We start from the raw sequence: 25,400 nt of genomic DNA, 5'->3' as shown, positions 1-25,400 counted from the left end.
GAAAGGACAGAGTCCACTTGGCCAGACTGCGATGCGGTCACCACCCAGCACTTCTAAGCTACCAGAAGAGGCTGGACGACCGTGTTGTGAACAGCTGCCCAGGATGTAACACTTCACCCCATACCATACAACACATAATGGAAGACTGCAGTATACACAATCATGCACGCAAACAACACAACATACACTCTATAAAGGATTTGTGGGAAAACCCAGTTTCGGCTGTGGCCTTCCTTGGGGAGACGGGACTGCTCGGACAGACAGTCTAGGGAACGACAACAACAACAACAACAACCACCAAACTGATGGAGTGATGGAAACGATGCATATGGAACTTGACAGGAATATTACAGCTCCTGTGACTGTGTGTCAACAGAAGGTGTAATATTGAGGTGTTTAATTTATTCAAGTAATACTTTGGATGTTTATCGGTCTATGTATAAATTTGAAAGCTAGTGTTGCACTAGGAAGTTTTGGGGGTTTAGTGGAATGACCACAAAGATAAGACGATGAGATTTATTACATTTGATAAAACTATGTTTTTTTTTTATATAAATGATGACACTTTCATACTATGACTGTCCCTCTGTTATGCTGTCCCCCAACCCCTTGTTGCTGTCCTGTACCATTTCTCGGAGTATTCATTTTCTGTGGTGGGGGAATTCCCTGTGGTGGGGGGAAAGAATACTGCCACCACGTATTTCCACTTAGATCGTAAGAGGCGAGAAGAAAGGGACGGGGATTGGGACTAGGCATCCTTCTCCTTGTAGCCCCACAGGGGGCATTCCTAAAAGAAAAAGTAAAGGCATAAGAGGATCAAGGAGTTTTCCGTCCAGCACCCTAAAGTTTGGGTCTTTTAATGTGCGTGGATGTGGTACAGATGAGAGTAAAAGGGAAGAGATAGGTAGTATGTTTGTGAGAAGAAAGATGGATGTGTTGGCTTTGAGTGAAACTAAGTTGAAAGGAAAGGGTGAGTGTAAGTTTGGGAGTGTAAGCAGGAGATTATCAGGAGTAAAGAGAGGACGAGGGAGGGAAGGGGTGGCTATTCTAGTAAGTGAAGAGATAGGTAAAAGTGTAGTGGAGTGGAAGGTTTCCTCAAGGATAATATGGATGAAGGTGAAACTGGGAAAGGAGATGTGGGTCTTTGTAAGTGCATATGGGCCTGGCAGTGAGAAGAGTGTAGAAGAAAGGGAGGCCTTTTGGATAGATTTAAACGAGTGCATAGAGGATTTAGGGAGAAATGTCAATGTAACAGTACTGGGAGACCTTAATGCTAGGGTAGGAAATGGTCCAATTGATGGAGTGGCTGGGAAATGTGGAGTTCCAGGAAAGAATCGTAGTGGAGAGTTGATGGTGGAAATGTGTCTAGAGAGTTGATGATAGCAAATACAGTGTTTTGGAAGAAAGTCAAGCATAAGTACACATGGGAGAGGGTGATGGATGGAAGGGTTGTAGATAGAGCATTAACCTCTTCACTCCGGGCCAAAATCTCGCGGGCAGCATTATCTGCCAGACATACGATGTGTCGTAATAATACTCGCATCATAAAATATAGTCACCGCTTATATTGATCGTTCTCTCTTCCACCCGTGAATTTTGATAACCATAGAAAATGTGATGAAGACAGTTTAGAGAGTATGTCATTACGCAGGGGCAACTACAATAAATATAATCAAGACGCCGATATGGCAGCCTCGCATATCCACTTGCTCCTCATGCCGCCTACATATGCGGCACCGTATGGAAGGGGTTAATGGATTATGTAGTGGTAAATAGGATTATGATAGGAAGAGTTAAGGATGTACATGTGCTAAGGGGAGAGAGTGGGGGAATATCAGATCATTTTTTGGTGGAAGGTAAGTTGAGAGTGGAGAAAGAGGAAAGGGACAAAAGGAAAGAGGAAAGGGACAAAAGGTAGGGAGGTGCTTAGAGTGAACTCTTTAAATGACAGGGAAAAGGAGAAGGAGTACAAAAAGAAGCTGAAGGAGTGGGAGGGAGTGAAGGATAGAGTAGAGCTAGGTGTGGAGGAGGAATGGGGATGGTTCAAGGAGGGAGTCACAAAGTGTGCAAGGATGGTGTGTGGAACAAGAAGGACAGGAGGAAATAGAAGGAAGGGTACTGAATGGTGGGATGAGGAAACAAAGGTTGTAGAAGAGAAGCAAGCTTTCACAGATTGGTTACAAAATAGGACGAGGGAGTCATATGAGAGGTACAAAGAAAAGAAAAGAGAAGTAAAGCAAAAGGTAAAGGAGGCAAAGAGGAGAGCAGATGTGAAATGGGGTAAGAGTATGACAGAAAATTTTGAAAGTAATAAAAAGATGTTTTGGAAAGAAATTAAGAGAGGAAGAGGAGGCGAATCAAGTAGAGAAGAAAAGGTAAAAGGTGCAGATGGAGAGATGATAATGGAAGAGAAGGCAGTAAGGGGAAGATGGGCAGAATATTCTAGGGAGTTGCTAAATGTGAAGGAGTATAGGGAGGGAAAGATAGCTGCAGTGGGAAATGCTAAGAAAATGACCGTGATGAGTGAGGAAAATGGAGGAGAAAAAAGGAAGGATGAAGTGAAGGCAGTTGTTAAGATGATGAAAGCAGGTAAGGCACCTGGTCTGGATGGATGCCATGCAGAATGTCTAAAAAAAAGAGGTACAATGATGGACTGGCTGGTGAGGTTATTTAATGGTTGCTGGAGAGAGGGTAGAGTGCCGGAGGACTGGAGGAGTGCCTGTATAGTTCTACTTTATAAGGGAAAAGGGGACAAGTGTGAATGTAGTAGTTTCAGAGGGATTAGCTTGTTAAGTGTAGTTGGGAAGGCTTATGGGAGGATCTTGATTGAGAGGACTAGGAGAGGAACAGAAGGAGTAATTGGTGAGGAACAGTGTGGATTTTGGACAGGTAGAGGTTGTGTAGATCAGATCTTTGTGGTAAGACAGATATGTGAGAAAGCTATAGGAAAGGGGAAGGATGTTTTTTGGGCTTTTATGGATCTGGAAAAGGCTTATGATAGGGTAGACAGAAAGGTACTGGGGGAGGTTATGCATATGGTATAGGATAGGAGGAAAGCTTCTAGGAGCTGTCAAGAGTTTCTATGAGAGTAGTAGAGCTTGTGTCAGGATTACAAATGGAGAGAGTGAGTCGTTCGAGGTAAAGGTGGGACTTCGTCAAGGATGCGTTATGTAACCCTGGCTGTTCAACTTATACATGGATGGGGTAGTGCGAGAGGTAAATGCTAGGGTAGTGGGGCAGGGATTGGAGATGGTTAAAGAAAATGGAGAAAAGTGGGAGGTGAGCCAGCTGTTGTTTGCGGATGACATTGCGCTTGTGGCAGGATCGGAGGAGGGATTGAGGAAGTTGGTGACAGAGTTTGGGAGAGTATGTGATAGAAGAAAGCTAAAGATAAATGTGGGTAAAAGTAAGGTGATGAGATGTACAAGGGGTGAAAGTGGCAGTAGACTGGAAGTGCGCATTAAGGGAGAGCGACTGGAGGAAGTGGATAGTTTTAGATACTTGGGTGCAAATGTGGCAGGAAAAGGTCGAGTGAAGGTGGAGGTAGAATGTAGATTGAGAGAAGCGAGTAAATGCCTTGGTGGATTAAAGAGTGTAATGAGGAATAGACATTTGGGAATGGATGCTAAGAGGAGACTGTATGAAGGGGTCATTGTGCCAACAGCACTGTATGGGGCAGAAACATGGAACATAAGAGAGGAAGAGAGAAGGAGTTTGAATGTGTTTGAGATGAGGTGTCTGAGAAGTATGATGGGGGTTACTAGGCTGGATAGAGTGAGAAATGAGGAGGTGAGGAGAACAGGGGTGGAAAGGGAGTTGGAAGATAGGGTTGATGAAAGAGTATTAGGATGGTTTGGACACATGGAAAGAATGAGTGAAGAAAGACTACTAGTAAAAGAGGTATGGAAGGCAGATGTGGAGGGAGTGAACATGAGAGGACATCCTAGGATGAGGTGGATGGATGGGGTGAAGGGGGCTTTGGGGAAGAGGGGAATGTCTGTTGAGGAAGGACAGGAGAGGACAGAAGACAGGGGTGAATGGAGAATGGTTGTATATTTACCTAGTTGTATTTACCTAGTTGTATTTTGCGGGAAGGGGAGCTATGCTCGTGTTGTCCCGCCTTTGTATCTTGCAGTGTCTAGTTTGTTTTTAAACTCATGAATGGTTTTTGCGCATACTATTTCATTGTCCAGTTTGTTCCAAGTGTCCAAAACTCTATGAGGAAAACTGTTTTTCTTCAGTTCTCTTCTATAGCTATGTTTTTTTTATTTTCTTTCCATGTCCTCTTGTGTTTCTTTTGTCCCAGTTAAGTAAGTTCTCACTATCGAGTACCTCTGTGCCTTTCATGATTCTGTAGATGGTCAATAGGTCACCTCTCTCTCTTCTTTGCTCCAGTGTCGGTAACTCCAGTTTAGCCAATCTCTCTTCGTATGATAGGTTTGCAAGTGCAGGTGCCATTTTTGTAGCTGCTCTTTGGATTCTTTCTATTTTCTTTATATTCTTTTTGGTACTGGGGGACCACAATGTCGCTGCATACTCTAATCTAGGCCTTATCAATGTAACCAATATTTTTTTCATCATGTCTTCGTCCAAGTATGTAAACGCCACTTTTATTGATCTTAGCAAGTTGTAAGTCTCCCCGACAATTTTGTTAATCTGTATATCATAGGACAAGTCGTTCGTGATAATTACTCCCAAATCTTTTTCGGATCCTACTTTCTTTACTTCTTTGGTTCCAATTGTATATTTTCCTGATATTCTGTTTTTTGCTTTTTCCAAACTCCATTATGCTACACTTCTTAGTATTAAAGTCCACTTCCCATTTCTGACTCCAGTTCCATACCCTATTTAGGTCTTCTTGCAGTGCTTCACAGTCCTCATCAGTTTCTATTTTCCTTAGCAGTTTGGCGTCATCGGCAAAGAAGCTCATGTAGCAGTTCACGTCCTCATCCATGTCATTCATATAGATAGCAAACATTATTGGTGCCAGCACAGATCCTTGCGGTACTCCACTGATCACCTCTTTCCAGTCTGAATATTTTTCTCTGAGCACTACTCTCATCTTTCTACCAGTCAGAAAGTCCTCTATCCATTTTAGTAGGTTTCCCTGTATTCCTCCTATGTGTTCCAGTTTTTTAGTAGTTTTCTGTGTGGTACTTTGTCAAAGGCTTTTTGCAAGTCTAGGAATGCACAATCAGCCCATCCATTTCTTTCTTGCACTATGTCTATTAGTCTTGAGTAAAAGCATATTAAGTTTGTGGAGCATGATCTTCCTTGTCTGAATCCGAATTGTCTTGGGTTTAATATGTCATTGTCTTCCAGATGTTTTACCCATCTATTCTTGATTATTTTCTCACAAATTTTGGCAATGGTGCTTGTTAGTGATACTGGCCTATAGTTGGTGGGTTCTTCTTTGTTTCCTCCTTTGTGTATTGGTACAATGTTAGCGTTTTTCCAGTCCTCGGGTATCTTTCCTTCTTTGAGTGAGCTGTTTATTAAGATGTGTATTTTGTCTGTTAGTTCTTCTTTGCACTCCTTTAGAATCCAATTTGCAATACCGTCCGGGCCATGTGATTTTCTGACATCCAGCCTTGATAAATGTTCTGATATTTCCTTTAGTGATGCTGTAAACTCATTCATGAGGGGAGATTTCTTGTTTTTGTCTATGTCACAATTCGGTATTTTCTCTCTGGTGAAAACAGATTTAAAGTGATTGTTCATGACTTCGGCCATCTCTAAATCTTCTGTGTATTCTATGTTTCCTTGGCATAGTTTCACCAATTCCTGTTTGTTTTTAAGTTTACCATTCACATACCGATAGAATAGTTTGGGTTGCTCTTTGCATTTGTCTATAATATCCTTCTCATGGTTCCTTTTCTCCTCTCTTCTCACATTAACATACTCATTTCTATAGTTAACATAAATTTGCCATTTGCTTTGTTTTTTGTCTTTTCTCCACTTTTTCCAAGCTTTGTCCCTTCTGTCTTTTGCCTCACTGCATCTTTTGTTGAACCAACATTTAATGTACTCTCTCTCTCGCTTTTGTCTTGGTACATGCCTGTTTACCCCTTCATTGTAGTTTTCCATCAATATATTCCATTTCTCTTCCACTGCTGTTTCTTCCCTGTAAAATATTTCCCAGTTTGCATTCCGGAAGAATGTCTTTAGTTTTGTAAAGTCTGTTTTGTTGTACCTCAGTCTTCCTTTCCTATGCTTTTCGTTCCTCTCTATGTCTATTTCTTCCTTTAGTATAGTTTCGATGAGTACATGGTCACTCTTTCCAATTGGTGTCTCATACTGGACTTTATGCACTATTTCAGGCTCTGTTGTAAATATTAGATCTAGTTTCGATGGCTCTTCATTATTTCTGTACCTTGTGTTTTCATGGACCCATTGGGTCATTGTGTACTCCATGGTCATATCTAGCAGTACATTACCCCACGAGTCATCTCCTCCTTGCACTGTCATGCTGTCCCAACAAATTTCTTTGCAATTGAAGTCCCCCATAACTACCAGATTACCCTTACCCATTAGTATCTCATTGAGTGATTTTCTTGTGTCATCTAGCATTTTTTTATGTTCAATTTCTTTCCAAGCGCTTGTTTTTGGAGGCACATAAGTCACCAAAAACTTTCTACTTTTCATATTCTTGCCTTCGACTTTTATCATGATCAATTCAGCATTACCTTTGCCCTCTGCAATTTTTGTCACCTTTAGGTCTTTCTTGGCCAAGAACATGATTCCCCCTCCCTGTTTCTTGTCCCTGTTTTTTATCCAGTAGTTGTATAAACCTTGTCCGATAACAGTGGATGGTATTTCACCTCTTAGTTTAGTCTCTACAATTCCCATTATGTCTGGTTTTGCTTCTAACAGATAATCATTGAGTTCGTTCAGTCCCGAAATTAGTCCGTCAATGTTGGTATAGGCCACTTTTAATTTTCTTCCTTCTCCCTGGTTTCTTCTTCCCTTGTTTTGTTCATTTTGAAGCGCCATTGTCTTAATCTCAAGTCTATTACTCTCCACTGGAATTCTTTGCATTCTGTCTCCGATCTTTTCAAGTTTTTTTCCTTTGCTTCTTCTCTTAGCGCCCTTTCTTTTTCTAATTCCTCAGTACTCATTTCTCTTTTTATCCATATCTTATTGTATTTTTCACTCTTTGCCAAGTTACCTACTTTTTCAAATATGTCTTCTACTACCACTTGTGACCTTAGTTTTATCTTTAGAGGTCGATTCCTATCCTTAGTATAGCGACCAATTCTGTAAGTCTCTTCTAAGTCTGTGCCTGAATCACTATCTCCCCCCTGAATTTCATTAAGGATTTCTACTGCTGTCTCTTTTTCTTCTTTTTCTCTCATGTACCTCGCCAATCCTTGTTTTTCTTTAAGCCCATAAACCACAATACATTTCTTCCTATCTACTGTGTCCCTGACCCAATTTGCTTTTTCGTTAATCACTTGAATGATTGTGTCTTTTGCATTATCTTGCATTTGCTGCTTGACTATTTCTTTGAAAGCAATTTCTTTATTTTCAATATTTTCTTTCCACTTCTTAATTTCCTGGATACTGTCCCCACCTAAGTTTTCTTCGATCTTTTGTGTCAATTCTTGGAATTTGTTGTTCACTTCCTGCTTTAGATTTTCGCTATTATTATAATTAGTTTTCTTCTTTTCATTATCATTCTTCAGTTCATTTATGTCTCTTTTCATTTCTTTAATTTCGTTTGTAAGATCCAAGTTAGCTTTTTTCAGGTCAGAAATTTCATGGTTAGTCTTAGATAAACAATCAATTAAACCAATGACCTCTTTTCTTAAGTCCATGATTTCATTTTCCCACCGAGTCCTATTTTTGCTCATCTCTCTCTCTATCTCTAATAATCTACTTAAGTTCTTTCTTTCGTACTTACCAAACCCTAAGAAATCATTGTCATAACACGTGGTGCTTTGTTTATTGTTTACATCGCGGTTCAGTGTATTGCCTCCAGATGGCTCTGATTCGCAACTGGCTTTCGAGTCGTTTTCATTCATTTTTGCTAATTTCGAGTTAACACAATTAACTAGCACTGCATAGATACCATTTCGGGCACTCACGTTCACTCCCCACCCCTACAGTACAAACCAGGTTTTCCTTTTTCGTCGTAAATCCTCTTCTTCTTGGTCGCGCGACGACAGCGACGACGAGCGGTGTTGCTTCGATGTGTGTATGTGTGTGATGAGTGATGCATGAGGTGGAATGGGTGGGGGGATGGGGGTGAGGTAGTATGTGTAGTAGTATGTGTGAGCAAAATTTGACGCAGCCCGAAGGGATTTCTCCCCGTCTTCTCCTTTTATGCATGGGGGGACAGAGAGGGGGGGTCGCCAATTTAATGAAGCTGCCTTGCTGTGGATGTGCTGTGTCTTGCGACACTGCTTCTGACCCAGGGCAGTGGACAAGGTGCAGGGATGACCCATCATCCAGGAGGTGCTAAGATAAGAGGGAGGGTGGAGGGGGTGTGGAGTGTATTCAGGGATGGAATGGGTGGGCATGATTTTATGCCTTTCCCTTTTTGGCTACCTCCCTTGTAAGGGGGAAAAAGCCTTGGTATATGTATGTACTTATAAGGAGTGTGCACTGCTTAACTCTACAGGCTAAACGAAGGCCTTATAAAGTGTAAATTTAACTGGAGTCGGAGTCAGAGTCGGAGTCAGTATATTTTTACCGACTCCGACTCCAGTGACGCCGTAATTGCTTCCGACTCCGACTCCAACTCCACAGCCCTGTCTCCACCCTTCAACTTACAACCTCTTTGACGTCAGAGAGGGCATAGATTCATTTCCCAGAGGATCAGCAACTACCACTCAAACACCATCAAGGGAAGACTGCTCTGAGGGTCACTCATGATCAATTACTCAAAGCACTCAGCAAAGGGACTACACCCCTCCATGACTGACACTAGCAGGCCACCAGCTGTATGGACTGTGATCCTATGGGTCACATATTTGGAGCAGTTTCTTCAGGGCTCAGAAAGCAGGCCTAAGGTAATCTGCATTAAAATGACCCTCAACATCCTCAGCAATTCTGCTTACATACTTCTCCTTATCCATCCTCATGACAGCTCTACTCCACCATTTCCAAGTCCCATATTGGTCCAGATCTCAAGCTAATCAGTTAACATGGATCTACTTTACATTCTCCTGTGCCTCCTGCAATGCCACACCACTCCTCGACCTTGGACACTCTCTCCAATGCACTCCTCAGCAGCTTTCAGAGTTTCACAATTAAAGGTCTCTCAATTCTTCTGGCTTCTCAAGAGTGCAAAGTACTTCAAACTGATTAGAAATTGCTACTGCATACTCCAGGGCACACATGAAAGGAATGGAAATCCTTGATAGGAATGATTTACTAAAAGAAATGACATTGGAAAAACAAGAAGACATGAAAAGAAACTCAAAAAGGATAACTATGGAAGAGATCTAAATAAAAAAATAAAATAAATAAAAATAAATAAATAAAAAGTTTCCCACACAGAGTGCTGGATATCTGGAATAACTTAAATAAAGAAACAGTGTGTGCAAATACTATTTAAGATCTTAAGAAAAAACTTGATGCTGAAAGATACAAAGATGGGTCACCATGAGCATAGCTCCCTTCCCGTATAATACAACTAGGTAAACTAGGTAAATACACATCACCCTTAAGCTTCTCCAAATGAAACCCAGGTGGGCTACATCTCAGGATTCTCCTGAATTTTATATACAGTCTGAGTGTTGTGATCACAAGTCTCTGATCAGTCCCAATGAATTCAGCACTAGGATAAAACCTGATGTTATGTAGGATCTTCCAATGGGTGCTAACAAGTATGTTATTGATCTCCTTGGCCACTCCTCCAGCATTACTATACCAAGTCCACTAGTGTGGCTCTTATCTCTGGAACCAGGAACCACCAATCCTCAGCCTTCTAGATTTTGCAAAGTTCAGAAGGAGAGAACTGTTAATGTTCCTGGTTCCAAAACCATGGGGGGGCTAATACGTACTTCATAGCCAGATCAGTTGGTGCCAATAACTGCATTGAAGTTGCCCAAAACAACTCTAACACCCTTGCATTTACCTCCCATACCACCTTATCCATGTATACACTGAACATTGATGATGTAACAACCCTGGAGCAGCCCCATTTTCACCTCAAATGTCTCACTCTCACCATTCCCAACCCTAATACAAGCTCTACTTCCCATGTAAAACCTTTTGACTGCCCATAACAGCTGTCCCTCTATCACATATATCTGCAATACCTCCCACAAGGCCTTCCTATTAATCCTGTCATAAGCCTTCTCTAGATCCATAAAAGCCCATAAAACATCCTTACCTTTGCCAAAAAATTCTCACATATCTGCCTTATCACAACCATCATTCACTGCCTGAGCCATCTCTTCCCATCCTCCCTCTTCTCAATACCAGGACAATGTGCTCTCACAAAAGTCTTTTCTCCCATTGTAGTGTATGCAAGTTATTATAATTTTCATTAGCATTTTGTATACATGTAGGAAATGCAAGTGATGCATAATTGGATGTATTTACCTCGTTGTATTTACCTAGTTGCATTTTGCGGGAAGGGGAGCTATGCTCGTGGTGTCCCGCCTTTGTATCTTGGAGTGTCTAGTTTACTTTTAAACTCATGAATGGTTTTTGCTCATACTATTTCATTATCCAGTTTGTTCCAAGTGTCCACTACTCTATGTGGAAAACTGTTTTTCTTCATTTCTCTTCTGTAGCTATGTTTTTTTATTTTCTTTCCATGTCCTCTTGTGTTTCTCTTATGTGTGTTCGTATGTGTAACGAGTTCTGGAAGTTTCGGGAAGAAATAATAATTATCATTTCTATTTATGTAATTATCATTTCTATTATTGTAATGCAAAAGTTAAATGAATGTAAAATAGATTATTATCATATTATTAAACTAATTTTTGTATTATTTGAGTGTCAGTTATTTTCTGTGTACAAGCGAATAAATGGAAAACAAATTTAGTAAAAGGGAACCTCTTGGAGACGCAATCAGTCCCAGGGTGACACGCAGTCGTGAGCGAGCTCTGAAAGTGAGAGGATAGTGGATAAGTGGATAGTGGTGTACATTCTCTCTGTTCAATAAAACTGTGATCCAGAACATCATCCTTAAGTTACCTAATGTTGCTAAGCAACACCATCCTTTAATTTTGGCCACATCCTTGAAGACACTTCCCTATTTTCCAATGTGCACTTTTCTATCTCATTTACCAAAGGAGCCACTCCTTCCTTCCCTTACCCACTCACTGTTTCTTTTCAACTTAGTTTCACTCCATGCTAACACATCCAGCTTTCTTGTTACCATACTGCCAATATTTTCTCTTTTATTCCCTCTGTACTGCAACCACACTAATTTAATGACCCAATTATTAGGGTTGTGTTTCAAGTCCTCACAGACCCTCTTATGCTTTATGACTCTTTTGTATTTTCTCCTATGAAAACTGAAGGCATTAATCTCCCTCTGCTTATATCTAATCTTAATATGAAGCTCTACATCATGGGAGTAACTAAAGATTCCAATTCTGCCTTGTTCCCTTTCCCTACACATATGGTGGTCCAACAGCTATATCCATGTTACCAATCATCAAACCCTATCCACTTCCTCACTTCCATTTAGAGATGTATTTCCAACGGGCTGACACTTGATCTGTGGGCTGGGCCAAAGATCTCTATGTTCATCTAATTTTCTCCACTTTTAAAGACAAGGAAAGCTGGCATCAAGCAATTGCTCCTCTAATACTACTTTCAGTTGATGATGTCAAAACAGTTACACACTAATACAAGGCAGACACCAGTCCAAGGTTTCTTCCCAGAGATCTATGATAGGGCCTGAGAACCACTGCCAGCTACTCTGGGGATGAATTTCCAGTCATTGAAACTCTAGACAAAGAGTGATTAATTACTTACTGTTAGGCAGTTGTCCTCACAGCATCACCACCACCCTGTTGGTTCACATAATGTCCCTTGGGATGGCAGTCAGTACAATGCAACTCCCCTTGGACAGTCAACTTGCATACCTGGTTGGAGCAGTCCCTCTCTGCAGTAAGGTATAGCTCTAGCATGGTAGCTTCCAGCACCACTATGGTCTTGTCACGAAGTCCCCCAGGACAGCAGTCAGCCCGATGCAGTCCCATGGGACAACCGACCCTCAGCCAAGGTAGCCCACCTTAAGGACCAAGACTGCATGTCCCTCAAGAAAATGATCACAGTTGGGAACCAGTTCATGACCACACATCTGCACACCTTGCAACAACTGTGTCAGAAATGTGCACCCCACGAATGTACTGTTTCACCCTCTCTTCCACAGGTCACCAAACATGCATCTCCTGGTAAAGAGTCATTGACCATGTCTGCAGACCACATTGCTCCTAGTTGACCAACAATGCCAGCCAAAACCCAAAAGACTGATTTTCATGGGCCAAGCAGCTACCATATGATGCATGAGTACTGAGCTCTGCACCAGAACCAACAGCCAAGAATGCCCCCTACCATGTCTCTCACATCCTCACAATGACAGACAAGAAGCCTGTGACCGCCAGCCTCCTCTCAACCATCTCGCTGTTGAAATGTTCTACCCTGGCAACCAGCTACAACCTCCTTTGGAAATCTTGGAGGGCACATTATTACCTCAGAGGCCCTTGTCAAAACTATGCTACAAACTGACACCAAAGTTAAAGCCCACAACACCCTGGGTGGCCTGACACCCCACCTGTTAACCAGAATCTTTCTAAAGTCTTGTTATTTTTTGGGAGATGTTGCAGCCATGCCATCAAAGCCATACAATGTGATCCCAGGGCATGTTCCAAGTCCAAGTTCCTATGAGCAGTCTCCCGAGATGAACATCCCCCTCTACATCATCCAAAATGTACAGGACAACTCTGGTCCCGCAGGAGTAGCCAAGCACCCCAAGGCTTGCTACCCTGTGACAAAATGACCACCACCTGCTATTGCCCCTGTAGTCTACTGGTCAGATCCACCCCCATTTTCAAGTTCCAGCCCCATCATATCTGGGACAAGGACAACAACTGTCAAGGCTCCACATGTTTTGATCTCCAGCCTCAACTTCTGTGGGGGCATGTTAGGCAGTTGTCCTCACAGTATCACAACAACCCCATCAACTCACATTATGTCCCTTGGGATGGCAGTCAGCCCAATGCAAGTCCCCTGGGACAGTTGACTTGCGCACCTGGTTGAAGCAGTCCCCAGTTGTAGCGAGGTATAGCTCCAACATGACAGCTCCCAGTGCCACTATGGCCAGCAGTCAGCCCAATGCAGTCCCCTGGGACAATTAATCCTGCACACCAGGGCTGAGGTCCATCACCAGTGCATCAGCACTTCTTCCTGCAGCCAATTAGTACAAGAGTCATGACCCGATCCCAGTGAATAAAAGGCGGATGGAAATCACCACAATGACAGAACACCTCAGGAGCACCACCACCACCACCCACATCATTTCCCACCATTGCTTTCTCACTGCCTCCCTTGCTGTCTCCTTCAAGCAGATCACCACCAGGAACTTCACTTCCCCAGCTGCTGATGCAAGATCAAGCCATTACCAAATCAACTAGTCTTTTCTTCTCAGGTACCCAACTCTTAACTATAAACTACAGTTCCATGGGCCATGTTATCCATTCAATAAACCTGTTCTCCCCTCAAGTGTTTGCCTTCCAGCTAGGCTCACATCCCTCCACACCCTGATTTTTTTTTTTTCCAACTATACTTTAATGAAAATTAAAATTAAACGTCACCTCCATTATTGTAATTCCCTTTTCCATACTTCCCCTTTGCAAATGCCAAAAATATCTTACATAAACACCCTTATATCATAGCATCAATATGTACATGATTTTGTATATATTTCTCTAACCTTACATGCATATTCTACTCACCTTCCCAATAAGTGGTTCAACCCACTTAATCCTCTAAGCATGTAAGAACAAACACTATTAATTACAAATATTCTTCCTAATATTTCACACTTTTTTAAAGCTCTGTCACTGTAACCCATTTGCATCCGACATCTTTATGAACCTAAAAGGCCCCTTGAGCCAGAGTAGTAGCCAGATTCTAAAGTCAGCAGCACCAAGCACATTAAAAAAGTGTCATATGTAGTTTTTAATTTATCTTACACTTACTTTATATCTAAAATAAAAATACAACTAAGAGTTTAACAGGAAATTTGTAACTACATTCTCATAAGTCAGCATTTTGTATGTCAGAATTCCATAAAAGCTGTCAAGGCTTTACAAATATTCTTACAAAACAAATTTCCCTTGTGGAAAATATACAGAGTTTACATGCAAGTCTTTCCTACATCAAGCAGCTGCCAATTTGCCATGCCCTTGGGCACAAAAGTCAATGGAGATCACCCACTGTGTCTCTTCCCACTCACTTGTGACCAAGTGTTGTGCACTTTCAAGTGTACCTGCTGTACTCTTCCTGCATCCTACTATTATGTTTTCTGTACTAGGTACCAAAGTAGCCTCTAAGAGGAAGGGAATAAAGCTGAAAACTTTGAGCCTGAAGTAAAAGCTGAAAGACTTGGCACACATGGATGCTGGCACCTCCATGTGCTTTGTTTGTGCTGAATTTGGTATGAAATCCAGCACTTTTTACTGTATCAGGAAGAACAAGAAGATTCATGCCCATGCCTTTTCCCTTAGGACGACCAAGGTGATGAAAGACACCTAAGAGGATCTTGCCAGTGAAACACTTGATGACATTGGCCACAGTTGTTTTCTAATGGCATAAGCATGAACATGTCACTGGGGTGCCTGCAAGAGGTGTGGACCTCCAAAATTTTAGAATAAGGATGGGGATGTATCTTCAGATAACCTTATCTGCAATCTATAGAATTGTCTAAAGATTTTGAGGCTATTATTGTTTGAATCACAACTAGAAAGAAGAAACTTCTCTCATTTTTAGTTTTTCAAAGGATTTTGCACTGGAATCACTTAACATGTCAACCTTGGATTTCTGAAGATTATTTATGACTTAAGTTTTTCCCTGAAAGATTTTCAGATATCAACAGAATTGAGAGACATTTTTTATTCCATAATCAGTTTGATTGTAACCTTGATGATGTGCCAGTCAAACTATATCTGGAGCTCATTGAATTACAAGTAATTGACTTGTTGAAAGAAAAACAGTGAAGGAAAACTTGTTGAATTTCATTGCAGCTTACATGATGGTGGGTTTTCAAAGTTAAGAAATTTGTCTCCAGTATGACATCAAGTGTTTGGAACAATGCATGTCTATGAGCAAACATTTAAAAAATGAGGTATATGAACTTAGCACAATGAACAAGGTTGACTGATGAGCATTTGAAAGCAATTCTCTCAATGAGATCCAGTAATTCCAAAGCAATATTGATATCTTAAAAGCTAAACTCCAGTTTCCTAAATCCCACTAACCTTTTCTTATTGCTTAAATTGTGAGATTTAGATATGTGTGCACTGGGTATGATATAACTTTCTTATTGCTATCACCACCTTCTTTGGTAACTTTTTGGTCAAAGTCTTTTCTTTATTTTTTGTCCATTTTGTGTATTGGTTAAATAAACATGTTGGTTGTCTTTATTTTTTGTCCACTCACTGTATTGTATTGAACAAAGTGGTTATGCAGCCTGTCCTTGTCATTCTCTCAGTTATTTTTCCCACTGTGAAAAAAGTTTCATGAACCCTGGTCTAGAGTGGCCAGAGCACTGGTAGTTGAAGCAACAATGTGGGCATGGCTAGTACTTCTCTACTTCATATCCTAATCTACATTCAGGGAGCCTGAAAGATGTGGTTGGCTGAGGGTCAATATTAGTATTAGGGTACTGACCTTTGTACATTTTATGATTTTCTAAACTTTTATTACTTTTAATCATCTTGCTATTTTTTCCATTATTTCTTGTGTAGTATCAGAGGTGGAATGTGGATTACTCCCACACTGCTAATAAAAGTTCCATATATTTCTATATACATACATATACCAAGCTTTTTCCCCCTTACAAGGGAGGTAGCCAAAAAGGGAAAGGCATAAAATCATTTCCACCCATTCCATCCATGAATACACTCCACACCTCTCCACCCTCCCTCCCATCTGAGCACCTCCTGAATGACGGATCATCCCTGCATCTTGTCCACTGCCCTGGGTCAGAAGCAGTGTCGCAAGACACAGCACATCCACAGCAAGGCCGCTTCATTAAATCGGCAACCCCTCCTCCCCTTCCCCCCATTGCATAAAAGGAGAGGACGGGGAGAAATCCCTTCGGGCTGTGTCAAATTTTGCTCACACATACTACCTCACCCCCCCATCCACCCACTGAGTCCACCTCATGCAATCACATCATCATCCATATACAACCATTCTCCATTCACCCATCTTCTGTCCTCTTCCGTCCTTCCTCAACAGACATTCCCCTCTTCCCCAAAGCCCCCTTCACCCCGTCCATCCACCTCATCCTAGGACGTCCCCTCATGTTCACTCCCTCCACATCTGCCTTCCATTCCTCTTTTACTAGTCTTTCTTTCCATGTGTCCAAACCATCCTAATATTCTTTCATCAACCCTATCTCCCAGCTCCTTTTCCACCCCTGTTCTCCTCCTCACCTCCTCATTTCTCACTCTATCTAGCCTAGTAACCCCCATCATACTTCTCAGACACCTTATCTCAAACTCCTCTCTTCTTCTCTTATGTTCCATGTTTATGCCCCATACAGTGCTGTTGGCACAATCACTCCTTCATACAGTCTCCTCTTCGCATCCATTCCCAAATGTCTATTCCTCATTACACTCTTTAATCCACCAAGGCATTTACTCGCTTCTCTCAATCTACATTCTACCTCCACCTTCACTCCACCTTTTCCTGCCACATTTGCACCCAAGTATCTAAAACTATCCACTTCCTCCAGTCGCTCTCCCTTAATGCGCACTTCCAGTCTACTGCCACTTTCACCCCTTGTACATCTCATCACCTTACTTTTACCCACATTTATCTTTAGCTTTCTTCTATCACATACTCTCCCAAACTCTGTCACCAACTTCCTCAATCCCTCCTCCGATCCTGCCACAAGCACAGTGCCATCCACAAACAACAGCTGGGTCACCTCCCACTTTTCTCCATTTTCTTTAACCATCTCCAATCCCTTGCCCACTACCCTTGCATTTACCTCTCCCACTACCCCATCCATGTATAAGTTGAACAGCCAGGGCGACATAACGCATTCTTGATGAATTCCCACCTTTACCTCGAACCACTCACTCTCTCCATTTCCAATCCTGACACAAGCTCTACTACTCTCATAAAAACTCTTGACAGCTCCCAGAAGCTTTCCTCCTATCCCATATATCTGCATAACCTCCCACAGTGCCTTTCTGTCTACCCTATCATAAGCCTTTTCCAGATCCATAAAAGCCCAAAAAACATCCTTCCCCTTTCCTATAGCTTTCTCACATATCTGTCTTACCACAAAGATCTGATCTACACAACCTCTACCTGTCCTAAATCCACACTGTTCCTCACCAATTACTCCTTCTGTTCCTCTCCTAGTCCTCTCAATCAAGATCCTCCCACAAGCCTTCCCAACTACACTTAACAAGCTAATCCCTCTGAAACTACTACATTCACACTTGTCCCCTTTTACCTTGTAAAGTGGAACTATACAGGCACTCCTCCAGTCATCCAGCACTCTAGCCTCTCTCCAGCAAACATTAAATAACCTCACCAACCAGTCCACCATCATTGTACCTCCCTTTTTCAGACATTCTGCATGGCATCCATCCAGACCAGGTGCCTTACCTGCTTTCATCATCTTAACAACTGCCTTCACCTCATCCTTCCTTATTTCTCCTCCATTCTCCTCACTCTCATTTTCTTCGCATTTCCCACTGCAGCTATCTTTCCTTCCCTATACTCCTTCACATTTAGCAACTCCCTAGAATATTCTGCCCATCTTCCCCTTACTGCCTTCTCTCCTATTATCATCTCTCCATCTGCACCTTTTACCTTTTCTTCTCTACTTGATTGGCCTCCTCTTCCTCTCTCTATTTCTTTCCAAAACATCTTTTTATTACTTTCAAAATTTTCTGTCATACTCTTACCCCATTTCACATCTGCTCTCCTCTTTGCCTCCTTTACCTTTTGCTTTACTTCTCTTTTCTTTGTACCTCTCATATGACTCCCTCGTCCTATTTTGTAACCAATCTGTTAAAGCTCGCTTCTTCTCTTCTACAACCTTCTTTGTTTCCTCATCCCACCATTCACTACCCTTTCTTCTATTTCCCCCTGTCCTTCTTGTTCCACACACCATCCTTGCACACTTTATGACTCCCTCCTTGAACCATCCCCATTCCTCCTCCACACCCAGCTCTACTCTATCCTTTACTACCTCCCACTCCCCCTTCAGCTTCTTTCTGTACTCCTCCTTTTCATTCAAAGAGTTCACTCTAAGAACCTCTCTACCTTTTGTCCCTTTCCTCTTTCTCCATCTATCCTCCACTCTCAACTTACCTTCCACCATGGGAGATAACCTACCAAGGTATGCAACTATTCCACTCCCAGCAGTCACCCATTTCCCTTTTATTGTTTATCTTGGCTCCCTTGTCCCCTGCCCACTGCCCGGGTCAGAAGCAATGCAGCAAGACATGGCACATCCACAGCAGGATCCACCACTTCCTTTACAAAGTAACCCTCCCTTTTTATCCCCTCACCTCCAGAGAGTTGTTCTAAATGGCAAAACTTCTAGATGGAAAAATGTTATAAGTGGAGTTCCTCTAGGTTCCATTCTTGGGCCACTTCATTCATAGTATATATATAAATGAATTAGACCACAGACTGAAATTTATTGTCTCCAGATCTGCTGCCAATACAAAATTGTACGGAATGGCAAATTATCACTTAAACCAATTATTCAAGATTTACATAAAGTACAACAATGGTCTGAAAAGTGGCTAATGAAATTTAACACAAGTAAATGTAAGGTTATGCACATATGTACGATTACAAGTTATTTGGAAATTTGTTAACAAAAGTGGATAGTGAAAAGGATCAATTTAATTATCAGTAATGATCTCAAATCATCTAAAAAGTGTATTTCCAGCTCAAAGAAAGCAAACAAGATTCTAGGACCGATTGTGCATTTTTTTTTTTAAAAGTCCATCCATCATTAACAAGCTATATAAATTGTTAGTTCGCCCACTTTTGGAATATGCTGTTTCCATGATCACCCAATCTCATTAACAACATTGACAGATTGGAAAAATACAACAGTGAGCCATAAAAATTATTCCAAATATCAGAGATAAATCAAATGAAATTTAAGTGAAAAATATTATTTTCCCTAAAAAAAACATAGACTCAGGGGTGGTTTGATACAGATCTTTAAAGATTCTAAAGGAATTTCATAACATTAATAGTGACAAAATTTTCACATTACAAATCGGACAAGAAATGATGGTCTCAAACTGTCAGGAAGATTTAATTTGGAAGTGTGTGGAAACAACTTCACCAACCATGTAATAAATGAATGGAAAACTTCCTGCAGAGGTAATGTAATTTAGTAGGCCTACAGTTCAAAATTTTAAGATTCATTTAGATAAACACCTAAGCAATCTGCTGTAATGCCTGTCATTGATTTTACTTTATTATTATTCAATTGTTTATTACTATTTACTATTTATCGTCATCTGTTTATAATTTATTATTATTCATCATTTCAATATTTATTATGTTTGTTTACTATTTATCATGGTCTTTACTATTTATCATGGTTTTTACTATTTATCAGGGTCTTGATTGAAAGGATTAGGAGAGGAACAGAGGGAGTAATTGGTGAGGAACAGTGTGGGTTTAGGACAGGTAGGGGTTGTGTAGATCAGATTTTTGTGGTAAGACAGATATGTGAGAAAGCTATAGGAAAAGGTAAGGATGTTTTTTGGGCTTTTATGGATCTGGAAAAGACTTACGACAGGGTAGACAGGAAGGCACTGTGGAAGGTACTGCAAATATATGGGATAGGAGGAAAGCTGTTAAGAGCAGTCAAGAGTTTTTATGCGAGTAGTAGAGCTTGTGTTAGCATTAGAAATGGAGAGAGTGAATGGTTTGAGGTAAAGGTGGGACTTCATCAGGGATCTGTTATGTTGCCCTGGCTGTTCAATCTTTACATGGATGGGGGTGGTGCAAGAGGTGAATGCAAGGGTAGTGGGTCAGGGGTTGGAGATGATTAAAGAAAATGGAGAAAAGTGGGAGGTGAGCCAGTTGTTGTTTGCTGACGACACTGCGCTTGTAGCAGGATCAGAGGAGGGATTGAGGAAGTTAACACAGCCTGAAGGGATTGCTCCCCGTCTCCTTTTCTGCATGAGGGGACAGAGGGGGGGGGTTGCCAATTGAATGAAGCAGCGTTGCTGTGGATGTGCTGTGTCTTGTGACACTGCTTCTGACACAGGGCAGTGGGCGAGATGCAATGACCCGTCGTCCAGGAGGTACCAAGATAAGAGGGAGGGAAAAGGGTGGAGGGGAGTGGAGTATGATAAGGATGGCATGGGTGGGAGTGGTTTTTATGCCTTCGTTTTTTGGCTACCTCCCTTATAAGGGGGAAAAGAAGCCTTTGGTATATGTATGTACTATTTATCATCATTTATTTTAATTCTTATTCCAAATCCAACCGAGTTATGGACCAAAAGGTCTCCTGTCAGCATGCTCTTTCTTTGTAATAAGCAAGCTGCTTTGCACAGCAGGTTGGTGTGTAACCCCCCGTTATATCATTCCATGTTGCACATGTCTTCATGAATAGGCATAACTCCATAACACCTATCTGTTGGAGATACTGCTGCATAACCCATTCCACAGAATGGGAGCTATCTGTGTAGGTGCTAATAGCAAAGGATATGAGAATTATCTTTGTCCCTTTGATTTTCACCAAATGGAAACCAGTAGCTTTACAGTGGTTGACAAGGTGGTTCAGCTGGTAGTGAGCAGTTTTACAGTGGCTGACAAGTCCTCAGACCCTTCTATAGAACTCTGGAAAGAAACTTAAGGCTTCTGTCTATAATGAATTAGTTTGGGACTTTCTGTGGCATTGGGTTACAATAGTAGGAGGTTGTCAGCTCTCCCTCTGTCATTGATGGCTTGGAGAGTAGGAGACTGTGTGCTAGGTCTGTGTTATATTGGCTGGTATTGTTTTAGTTGTGCACACCTATATGATATAGCATTAGAAAATTAAATATTAATCCTGTAAATTATAATACATGAATGTAATATGCAATTTTCCTGGTGGAAATAAATAACAAAAAAACCTTGCTACAAGCAAATCTACTAATGAACGAAACTGCTAGGATACAGTCCTGATGCCATGTCATCTGTCCAGTCTAATCACTGTCAGGTAGACGATGGCTTTCATGTAGTGGACTGGGTGTTCTCCAACTCCAGGGTGACATTAATAAGCCCTGTTACTAAGACAATAGGGCTTCCTTGGACTTTTTGAGAGAATACAGGGTTCTGCCATTATCTGTTAATTGCCCGAGGTATAATAATAATCAGGCCATCAGCATCCATGATGACAACAACGACCCAGATGATCTTTAGAATATGAGGTACCAAATTACTAAATAAAGGTTAGGTTACATAGGTTGGTTAGGTTAGGTTAGAATAGACAAATTTATCCATTAATTCCTTCGACCTCGGCATCAATCAAAACAAGCATGGCATATCATTCAACTGCTGAGACTTCGTTCATTGATAAATTGGTTTTAGCAACTTTTTATCGCTTCCTGCCACAAAAATCACATATGTTGATGTATTATAATTTACAAAATTAATAATTGGAACATAATACAACTGAGGTTCTATTCCAGTATCATGCAAACACATTTTTCACTTGTTTCTTTCCATTAAAAAGATCTATTTTTTCTAATGGTTACATTTAGGTTAAACATCCCAACTTGCATGATTCTGGAATTGAACCCCCAATTTGGAAGATACTCCACGGCACTGATGCAGTTGGTAATAGCTACTGATTTCAGCTTGCTACAAGACACAAACAGCTCAGTACCTGAGGACACCTTAAGCTAGCCAATCTGAACTCATAGATCTAGAGATTTCATTTCTTTAAAGAAACAATGTGGATGGCACAGTGCCAGTCTCCCTGAAGTTGTTATGAGCCCATGCCAACATCTTTCTAAACAAGTACACACATGAAACAGTAAGACAGATGCACCTTCTATGAAGACTCCAATGCCTTTTCAAATTTTGTCTAGGTAAACACAACAAATTTGCAATTCAATATTCAATATTGGGTCACTAAATCTGAAAACGCCTTCCACCTAAAACACAGGTACTTTAAACGAATTATATAACAAAAATAAACATCAGCAGAATGAGAGAGAAAGTTTAAGTGAATGGCTGAAAACATCACTTTCCAAGATGATTGCTCAGGTCAGGATGGCACTCCAGTTTTCTAGCATCAACAGTCAATATACTTGTTTTTCCTTTCACCCTGCAATGTAGCAGACGACAGTCATACTATATACTATTTCAACTAATTTATGAGCATACCATGTTTGTAGTACTTGAAGAAAAGTTAGTTGTCAGTGTTCCCTGTGCTGGTATTATGCTACGGACCCTTAGGCCTGTTGCTAAGCAAAGAGAAGGAGCACGTAGAGCCATGGTGCTAAGGCCGTACAATTGTATCGTATGGCAGACAGACAGAATACAATACACCAGTTTGCACTTTCGACGTGTAGCACTTAATCGCTAGATTAAAATAAATATGCTAGATTTAAGCAATCCAGATTAGCGTACACTTTTATGGCTCTGTATGTGTTTACTCCTACACTTTGACTTTGGTCTGTCAGTTTTATTAGCACATTACATTCGCTCCATTCGTTGGTTTACTTACTTAGTCGCGCACTTAAAAGTAAACAATTCCAAGTAATCAGGAACAGCCTTTTGGTATAATTCAGTTAACTCTAATTTAATTGAAAAAGTCAATGATAAAAATAATAAATAAAATACACTCTGAAAGACGTATTTAGGCAGTTCTCACAAAAAGACACAATAAATACAAATATTTGCATTTGAACTGCAGATATAATGTTCACTAATATTTGGATCGCGAGAACTCTATCTGATGATCACAAGCTAGAGAGTTTATAGGAGGAACTGGACAACATCAAGTGGGACAAAGTGAAGTCCGAAGAAATAAATAAAAGCGTATACTGGTTCTGGATAGTCACCACCTATTCTAATAGGTAGAAAGAAAGATCTAGTGGAGTAGGATTCTTGATAATTCGAGAGGTTGTTCGTAGCGTAGTGAAGTTTTGTAGTATATCAGATAGGGTAGCTTGGATTGTTGTTATGGAGGTTAAGCAAAAATTGTAGTATGTATTAGTTTCATGTGGCACAGACCAAAGACTATATAGTCTTTGGGCACAGACGGGGACGAGCGGTTGGCAACCCCGGGGTGGGGTCAAAAGGCGCGTGCAGTTGGTAATCCCGAGAGGCGGGAATTCCCACACGTTGGTACGGGTGTAGTGACGCGCCGCTGGTCAAAACCAGACTGGCCGTCACACAACTCGAATTGGGTTTTATAAATCGCTGTAGTAGGCAAGCATAGTTCGTAAAGACGTACCGGTCAGTCAGCGGCCAGCCAATCAGGAACTCGGAAAGCTGCCCGGGTTCCCACCAGCCTCCTTTAAAAGGTCGGTGTCTAGCCGAGACGAGCAGTTCTCACACATCTCTCACGAACATAGCCACGACCCACGCACAAACATCTACACTCACTTTTTCTTCGACTAAAATTCGCTTCCTTTCTAACTTTCTCTTATACTACATCTTCCCATTTCAGTTTAACTCCCACTAAAGATTTTTCCGTTTTTCCACCTTTCTCTACTGCTACGCCTCCTGCCATTTTCTAAAATTTTGATGATTCTAATCCCGACCGTCGGCGCCGCCAAGTTCCCTGTCCATTTCTCCCGAGCCACGACCACCAACAGCCCCTGATCGCTCGCTTAATCGCCCAGTGGCAATAGTCCTCTTTTCTACACTACTATCTTTTAATTTTCTTACAGACATTCTTCCCCTCCCACAAAAAACCGATCCCGCGCAAGCGGGTGGTCTTACCTTGCAAGTCACAAGTCGCAAGTTCTCTAACTCTTTCGTATGCGGACGGCACTAATCACATTAGCAGACATAAAACGCTGCAGGGAGCGTTACACGTAATGCAAAACAGTGGCGCATTAAGACCAACGCGTCGAAATGCAAAGCTGTATACTTCTGCCGCAAGCGAACCAACAGAACAATCCGAAACACTCCACTTAGAATAAACAACACAAACGTCCCAGTGAAAGACCATACCTGTGTGCTGGGTAGCACACTGGATAGTGGCCTTACCTGAACCCCACACTTTCGCAAACAGGGAGCGAAGACTAGGGCTGTGCTGGGAAGGCTAAGACGCTTCAAAACTGCAACACTGACCACTAAATGTCGATTTTACCTAGCCCTTGTCAGGCCAATCCTGTGTCAATCCCGGGACTAAGCCAGCTGACATATCCCACTAACAACTACGACCATCAGAAGGTTCAGAATGCCGCTGTCAAGATTCATCACGAGTTCGCGATGGAGCGACTTCAGAACCGCTGAGTCCCTACACCGAGTTTCCAACATCCATCCACTCAACCAACACAAACACAAACTTCATACGAGACACCTAGAAAAACTGCACGACAGACACGGTAGAGAACTCTGAATTCCTAGGAAAGACCACCCGCTTGCGCGGGATCGGTTTTTGTGGGAGGGGAAGAATGTCCGTAAGAAAATGAAAAGATAGTAATGTAGAAAAGAGGGCGATTAGGGGCTATTGGTGGTCGTGGCTCGGGAGAAATGGACTGGGAGCTTGGACGGCGGCGCCGACGCCGGGAGTAGGATCACCAAAAGTTTAGAAAATGGTAGGAGGCGTAGTAGTAGAGAAAGGTGGAAAAACGGAAAAATCTTTAGTGGGAGTTAAACTGAAATGAGAAGATGTAGTATAAGAGAAAGTTAGAAAGGAAGCGAATTTTAGTCGAAGAAAAAGTAAGTGTAGATGTTTGTGCGTGTGGCGTGGCTATGCTCGTGAGAGGTGTGTGTGTGTATCTTACGGGAAGTGAGTAGAGTTCACTTCCCGCGTGTAGAGCGCGTTCCTGATAAGCCACAGGTAAGGCCTGAGTTGCCTGCTTTTCCCCAGGTTGGGTTTGAGATTCTGTAAAGTTGAGTCAGTGGCGGTGCGAGGGGGGGGGCAGGCGGGCGGGTGTTGTATTATCTCTCTCCTTCCAATCACTACTCTGAAAACAGAGAATTACGCGATTGGGAATTGTGTGTAAATGTCAGAAGTGTAAACTCGCTCGCCA

The 25,400-nt window shown here is 41.7% G+C and overlaps 1 protein-coding gene across 6 annotated transcripts in view; it reads right to left on the bottom strand.

The window, feature by feature from the left end:
- The window catches only part of LOC143032875 (fumarate hydratase, mitochondrial-like), a 122,952-nt gene extending 100,192 nt beyond the window's left edge, over positions 1-22,760 (bottom strand). For 2 of the 6 annotated variants that reach the window (XM_076198065.1, XM_076198067.1), the window contains exons 1-2: positions 22,573-22,760; positions 13,926-13,958 (exon numbers count right to left, since the gene is read on the bottom strand). In XM_076198065.1, the coding sequence (XP_076054180.1) occupies positions 13,926-13,958; positions 22,573-22,683 (144 nt within the window). In that variant the 5' untranslated portion in view covers positions 22,684-22,760. Of the gene's footprint in view, positions 1-13,159; positions 13,283-13,925; positions 13,959-22,572 lie in introns of those variants that run through there. The other 4 variants (XM_076198068.1, XM_076198070.1, XM_076198066.1 and 1 more) reach the window with 3 other exon arrangements.
- Positions 22,761-25,400: the final 2,640 nt, after the last annotated feature.

This window comes from Oratosquilla oratoria, chromosome 14 (genome assembly GCF_046742065.1).
Source record: "Oratosquilla oratoria isolate Oo_2021 chromosome 14, ASM4674206v1, whole genome shotgun sequence".
NCBI classification, from domain to species: domain Eukaryota; kingdom Metazoa; phylum Arthropoda; class Malacostraca; order Stomatopoda; family Squillidae; genus Oratosquilla; species Oratosquilla oratoria.
Note: the sequence above shows the minus strand (reverse complement) of the source record. Positions and strands in the feature narration are given on the sequence as shown.